Here is a 7695-nt window from a genome sequence, read left to right as displayed (position 1 = left end):
GCATTCCTATCTATTTCTGCCGGTAGGAGGTCGAAGCTTTTCAGAATTGCCGAGTGCCAATATGCTGGGTTAAAAGAGAATCCACAGCTTTTGAGCTTAATGGCTGTGTGAACTGCCGCTGCTTTGTGCGCAATATAACCAGGTACGATCCCAAGCATAGCATTTAGGGCTAGGAGTGGTCCGGATCTCAATGAAGACCTTTGCACGCGCCGACTTCACAACTATGTTAAATGATCACAAGGTCAATTTGGGAGAGAGTCCCTAGTTTTTTTCTAAAAAAAGTGGCGTGCNCGAAATGATCCAGAACTAGACCAAAAATGGCCCTCGAATAGTCGTAGCTAACCCTAAATTGTCTGGAACAGACCTCGAAATGATCCCGAAAACGTTCCGAATTAGTGCCGAAATGGGCTGAAATAGCCCTCGAGAAGAGTTCATTTGTACACACAAGAAGCAGTTACAAATTTTCTGCTGGTTTAACGCAAATTTTACCCATACCGAGCGCTAAGAAGTTTACAGATAAAAAATTCTCAAAAAGTTGTACTTATTTATGTACCAATAAGTGCATACATACATACAAATTTCCTTCCTTTGATTACTTAGCTTCTAAGAAAATTTTAAAATCGCCTTGACATTTGTTTAAGTTTTCATACAATTACATAAAATAAAGCTAGGTAAATCTGTTCACATTCACATTTGCTAACAGCAATTGCATCGTAGACACTTAAGTACATACATACAGTAATTTATACATTTTATCTACATACATACATATAGTATATATAGTACATATGTATCTGAATCTAAGTTACTAACTTATTAAAAAATGCTCCAAAAATAAATGCTTTTTTTGCTTAATTGAAATCAGTTTACACCAAAGGGATCACTGGGAAGTGCTTGTCAAACTTTTTTTATCTTTCGAAAAAGTGATATTCTTTGTACGTAAATATCTTTACTAAACTAATTTTTTTTATATGTAAATAGTTATAGCTAATATACTCGCATAATAAATAAGTGTGCACATAGTAGTAGTAGTATTTAGTAGTAAATTAAAATTGGTCGCCTTGCGCAGGTGCGTCGACTTACACCCAATTGCGCATTGGCTATAAAGCATCATTGTGACTTTTGGACAGCGTCGTCTCAATCTGATCGATGCGTCGAAACGACGAAATGTACGAATTACTGGTCTGTGTTACTATCGAGTTGTTGGACGAGCTCTGCAACAAAGTAGCAAAAAAAAAAAGAGAAAAAGAACGAAAATTAATTACTACTTAGCCAATTCTCTTCGATGGACGTTCAAAATGTGCCACCTTCTTCTGTCGATATGAGCGACCACGCACTCGTGTTGTATTCCGCCTCACCGGATTGTTGGTGGTGGTAGACTTTTGCGATAGACGCACTGAACTGAAGGTACTACCACGACGACCACGTCTTATTTGCGGTGAGGGAGTGCCAGTCGCTGCAAATCCATTGAAAGCGATAAAAAAATAGAACCAATTGTATGTATGTAAATAACTTTACATATGTACTACATGTATGTTTGTATTTTTGTAAATATCTATATACACATGCATGCAAGCAGCGTATATACATACATATGTACATACAAACAAACAACTGCCAAATTATAGATTGGTGACTCTTACGTGTGCCTGCTATGGTTGTGCTACGTTTCGATGCCTGCAACATGCCGAACACCACAGCGCTGAAGGAGCCATGATGCGATGTCTGGCGCTGTAAGTTGGGCGTCTGCGATAATGGCACACCCGCCGGCAGTCGCACCGGTGACGATAATTGACTTTCATTGGCGCCTCTAGGATGCACAAAGTACGTGACCATTAGGCCTTTGCCCTTTACATTTATCTCGCCGCGTTTCTAAGTTAAAAAAAAAAATGTGAATGTGAGACCCCCAAAAAAGAAAACAAAATAATTGTCCTCAACTAAATATGTTTGTATGTAAATATTTATTACTAACCACACACGTGTATCCCTTGCCCTTTAGCAGCTCTGAAGTTTTGGTAGGCACTTGTATGCGCCAATTCTCGCCGGTGGAGTCCATACGTGAGGCCACGTTCACCGTATTGCCCCAGATGTCATAGACGGGCTTGCGCGCGCCAATTACACCGCTCACCAACGGACCGCTACAGATGCCCACGCGCAACTGAAAGTTGTTGAATGCTTCCTTGTTGATTTCCTCCAACTTCTGTTTCATGGCAAAGGCAAACTCAACCAAATCGCAAACGCTGTCTTCCGCTGTCTCCCCGCGTGCATTCAAATGTGCTGAATTTAGACCGGAAGCGGCCATGTAGGTGGCGCCAACAGTCTTGATTTTCTCAATGGACGCAAAGCGGGGTTCTTCCAGGAGTTCGTCGAAGTCGCCTGGGGATTGGAAAAGAGGACAATAGTTTAATTAACTTGTAATTGTCAATTAACAGTGGGTCTTTATTTAAACTAAAAAAACGCAAATGTACTACTGGTGTGTTTGGCTAAGCTGCGGGCCTAGGCACACGAAAGCGGAACTGCTATTTATGGATATGCATATGGAGCGTCTTGGAAAGGTGCCTCTGTCGAAATGCGGATAAGGGAGGCATCATGACATTGCCGAAAATGCGATAGATAAGGCATGACTGTAAAAATATGCAGCATGCGATGTTTATTACAGATGCCAGGAGGCGACGCAAAAATTCAAAGACAGATTTTTAGTTGGGAGGCGAATCCGAAACCTCGTTTGCAGTTTCACCCTCCTCAGGAATGAATGGCAACTATTCACATCAAAAATAAGTTCAACTAAATATGTTTAACAGCTAAATTTCAGCCCACGAGCCTACGTAGGAGAAAGACGATGAGATTAAAGGGCCATTGACGACTTTAACGCTAAGGTCTACTTGACCTAGACGTGGTCAAAAAGGCAATAACGAGGCTTAAGTGCAACAAAGCTCCTAGAGCGGAAGGAATACTAACTGATTTGTTCAAAGCCGACAAAATAAAATCTGATCTGATGAAAAAATGCCCGAATATTGAAAATTCAGTGTACAATTATCGCAGAAGAAGGTTTCTTAGTATTGCTTATAAGATCCTGTCGACGGTACTGTGTGACAGACTTAAGCCCACCATGAATCAACCGGTGGGGTCTTATCAGTGTGGTGTCGGAATTGACAAATCCATCATTGAACCATCAAAGTTTAGAAAATAACCTCTGCAAGCAAATCGACAACCAACCGCTTTGTCGTCTAAAATCTACTTTTGATAGGAATAAATGGATAGATGCTGCCTACACAACGCCATGTGTAAATTTAAGATCCTTGTAAAACTTATACGGCAGTGACGTCGAGCACCGTTTTAAGTTCAGTCCAAACGGTATGGGCCCTGCCAAGCTATTTGGGACCCAAGGAGTTTTTAGACAAGACGACTCACTGTCGTATAACTTCTTCAATGTGATTTTAAATGCTTAATACGAGCTGTCAATCCCAATTACAGAGTTATTACACGAGTCTCAACTTCACGTGACAAAAGGGTGTATGATGTATTTTGGAACGAATTTCCGTCCCAACTTGTCAAATTAGGTTTGTGACATTTTCAGCGTCATTATTCTTTGGAAGGATGCATTGTTCCATTCATCTATAAAATACAAAAATGTTCGGGACTCTCGCGGCCAGGGTATATATCAGCATATCTATAGAAGTTTTGGTGTTCGACACTTGAAAAAAAAGTTGTGAATATCAGACCACCTGCTCTTTTGAACCTTAAAGTCACATTTTTTTTACAGTGTATGGAAGATTTCTTATTTGGTCTCAAGTGTATCTTAATATTTGAAAAAATAAAAATAAAATGAGACGAATAAAAAGGACACGAATGCCGAATCGCAATTATGAAAGAGCAAGAGCTCTAGAATATCAGACCAACGGTGCATTGAAGTTTTCTTAATATGGCCTCCAATTGATCTTAATTACTTGAAAAAACCTCGTATTTGACTACATTTGCCATCAATAATGCATTTAAGTGTCTATATTAAATTTTAGTGGTGCATATTTTGTGGAACATTTTAACTTATTATTTCTCACGCGTGTGGGTCATTTTGACCCTTGTTTGGGCCGAATATAATATAAAATGTAATGAAACAGGAAAACTTAAATAAATTTTAATATTTCAAAATCATTACTTTATATATATTTTTTTATCTAATCTATTAATGGCACACGTGTAATATATTTTTATTATACCTATAGACTTAAGATTATTCGAAAAAAAGGAACAGTCTAGCGCCTCCTACGCTAAATTTAAGCGTAGAGTACGTGATATAGTTAAGAGCATATCCAAGTCAAAAATGAAAGCACACACTAAGAAAAAATATCGGTAACAAAATCGATGAAAATATCGATAGCAAAATCGATATTAATATCGATAGAAATATCGACAACAAAATCGATAACTAAATCGATTACAAAATCTATCAAAAAATCGATTACAAAATATCAATAACAAAAGCGATAACAATATCCATAGCAAAATTAATAAAAATATCGATAATAGAACCGATAAAAATATCGATAACAAAAGCGATAACAATATCGATAGCAAAATCGATGAAAATATGGGTAACAAAACCGATAAAAATATCGATGACTAAAACGATAAAAATATCGACAAGAAAATCGATAAATATATCGATAACAAAATCTATAATAATATCGATAGCAAAATCGATAAAAAATCGAAAAAATCTAATTAATAGTAATTAGTTCTACCAACATCACTTACATATAATCTCATTCAATATCCGTATGCATGCCTTGCCATTGTCGATGTCCTCCGAATAGAAATCCTGAAAATTGGGTATAGAAGCAAACATAACCCCACAAAGTGCATGGTTTTTCGAATACAATTCGTCTGTGTGTTCATCGGAGAGATAATAGGCAGCAACATGATCTGGCAAAATGTTCTGAAAACAAATAATGGAGGTATGTAAGCAATCAAACGTACGTATTTAGTATAATTAAATTAAAAAAAAACAAATCAGTGCAACAAAATAGTTTCTTTAATTTTTTGTGCCAAGCACCACTAAATACTGAAAAATACTTGAGCAAACTTAAAAGAGAGCAAAATGCGCAAACATTTATTTTACCTTAATTAATGTGTCGTTAAGTGCACGATTCGATTTCATATTCATTAATTCACGCTCAGCTTGCTCCTTCCAAATGAAATCCAAACGCGAAGTGACCTGGCGTTTCATTGCGCAGCCAAGTATTTCGAACACAAGAAAAAATAAGAAAAAATAAAAATAAATGGAGAAATGAGAAAAGCATGAGAAAATAGAAAAAACGTCATTAATTACGTGCAAAAACATAGATGGTACATATTTTAATTGTTTGCTGACTCCTTGTGGGCGCTGACTGTGAATGCCACGAGCTTACTACACATACCCAACGAACCAAAAAATTGAATTGAAGAGAACTTGATTATTCGCTTCAGAGCAGACATTGTCCGAAAATCTATGTACGCCCTCAATTACTTTTTTTTTGGCCAAAACTTGTTTCCTACTATACTGAATTGACATAAGAGTTGAAAGCGATATTACTACACATTTTTTGGCTTCATTGATATTATATTAAAATTGGGACAGTCATCACAGTAAGTCAGACTGATCTGTCTGCACCGTTTTTTATTCACTGTTAAATGAAAATATCAACTAAGGAATGCTTTCCCAAACGTATTCCTTAATTCCTGTTTACATCTACTCTTAGGTCTTTTGTTGGACTCATGTAGTCAGGATGAATCTTATATGGATAATTTCAAGCGGAGCCAAGTTAGTCGATCTTGAGAGGCTTGGAGAGTCCTTTGCCTGCGTATTGGCTGTTTTATTTGATATATCTGAAATGAACGTTTTGGCCAATTGCCCTCTGAATTTATCCTTTAATGCTGAGCTAGATTTGTGTTGTAGAGGGCCTTGAAATATGTTCCAAGTTGGAGCTGAGACGTTATCTAAGGACAATGTCAAGTGTATCAGGCTGTTAAAGTAAAAGCAACGTTTCTTTCCGATTGACTAAGTCTTTCTGAAGACGACACGCACGATGCTAACTATATCATGACGTTGAAATAGCTCGTTTTTTGGGTCAGCCAATAGATGAGTTTGCAAGGTTATTTCTCATTTCTTTAAAACGGTCATGCCCGGGCATCCAATAACACTGCCTTCATCGAAAAAGAAAGCGAGTTTACCAAAAGAGAAATTCTGTAATTTTCTCTCATCTATAAGGCATTTAACGCTCTTTAAATCAGGAGGGAGTCTTGCCACATGAAGAAACAAAAACAGGAAAAGAAATATGTATGTATGTATGTATCTAATATTGCATACTTCTCGGCACTGTTTGCTAATAAGATTATGCTAACCAGCAGCCGAATTCCAATATACGATATTGCTAATTTTGATGGCCATAAATCTTCAAAAAAAAAAATAGCAGGCGCGCAACATTTAGCCACATGCCCATCACTGCTAAGTTTGGCTGAATACACATTAGCTCTGATCCAATACTTTTCGTGTAAAATCCTGTAAAAATGTCAAACAGCAAGTTTACTCTCTAAAGTGAGAGTAAAAAGTGAGTAACAACCAAAAAGTTCGGGAACAAAAAAAAAACATTTTTCCTGTAAAAACGTCAAACAGCTTATCGCTTGACACTTTTCATGATTTTAGCAGAAGATAAAGTTCGGGTAAAACCTTGCAACTTCACTCTCTACACAACTCTCCAAAAATCGCACTCATTTACATGATTTTGGAATACGGGAACATTTTTCCTGTAACTTCCTACAATTTCGTGTAAAAACCTGCAAAGTTCTTGGAGTACTGGATCAGAGCTTCTTCATTTGTATACTTTTTGGCCTCACTTCTTTTCATTTGAAGAATTTTTGCGACGAAAATTTAGCGCAGCGAATGTCAGAATTCCACTGCAGAACTGCTGATTTGCGAGGAAGCGCAACTAAATAGGCTGAGTTTTGACATTTTTTTGTGGTTTATTGGGTAGGTGTTCACTAAGAATATATTTTTTTTAGTTTTAGCGTGCTTTCTAAATTTGTAAGCGTAAACGCGCCTATTGAGTTTGAAGGACGACAGCATTTTAACTAAATATTTTTTTTAGGGAAAACACCTACAACATAAAAAGATAAGAGTTATCGCCCTCACTCAAATACTCACCTCTACCAGGCGCGCATGATAGCCGACCATAATCAAGAACGAGCACAGCAGTATAAGCATCTGCACATCCAGTGGCATGGCCATGCGTAGATAATCGAAACTCGCAGCTGATGACGAGTAGAGCGCTTGGAATAGTGTCAATATTAAGATCATATAGCAGCCGACCATAGCCATAGCGAGTAAAGTTTTAATGAGATAGTAGAGCTTTAGCGCTGTCGCCAGCGAAACGAGGCACAGCACCCAAGTGAAAATGATATACTCGGGATGCGCACAAACATTTCGATGCACCGCCGTATCATCCGTGCTATTAAAAGTGTTGATGCTGTTGTAGAGCTCCAAGTGAGCTGCATCAGTCAGTTCCGATTCCGTGTCGGTGTCGTTGACTAGCGGTGCAGCAGCAGCAGTAGCAGCAGCGGCGGCGGCGGCGGTTGCCATTAAAATGCCGCGTGGCGATTGTTCGAAGGACTCGAGTGTGTTGGCTGATGCATTCAGCAGATTTATAGGTGTTTGTGTTA

The 7695-nt window shown here is 38.0% G+C and overlaps 1 protein-coding gene across 1 annotated transcript; it reads right to left on the bottom strand.

Annotated features, from left to right (window-relative positions):
* Positions 1 to 837: 837 nt before the first annotated feature.
* Positions 838 to 7669, bottom strand: LOC108381168 (adenylate cyclase type 8-like). Its single transcript, XM_017637582.1, has 7 exons — positions 7181 to 7669; positions 5120 to 5215; positions 4756 to 4936; positions 1973 to 2376; positions 1644 to 1872; positions 1308 to 1456; positions 838 to 1214 (listed from the first exon to the last, which is right to left on the bottom strand). Exons 1-7 carry the CDS (start codon positions 7613 to 7615, stop codon positions 1101 to 1103), a joined length of 1608 nt encoding a protein of 535 aa, XP_017493071.1. The 5' UTR covers positions 7616 to 7669; the 3' UTR covers positions 838 to 1100.
* Between the last annotated feature and the right edge of the window lie 26 nt (positions 7670 to 7695).

Source organism: Rhagoletis zephyria, unplaced genomic scaffold (genome assembly GCF_001687245.7).
Source record: "Rhagoletis zephyria isolate East Lansing unplaced genomic scaffold, Rhagoletis_zephyria_1.1 Rzeph_scaffold_21644, whole genome shotgun sequence".
Lineage (NCBI taxonomy): Eukaryota > Metazoa > Arthropoda > Insecta > Diptera > Tephritidae > Rhagoletis > Rhagoletis zephyria.
Note: the sequence above shows the minus strand (reverse complement) of the source record. Positions and strands in the feature narration are given on the sequence as shown.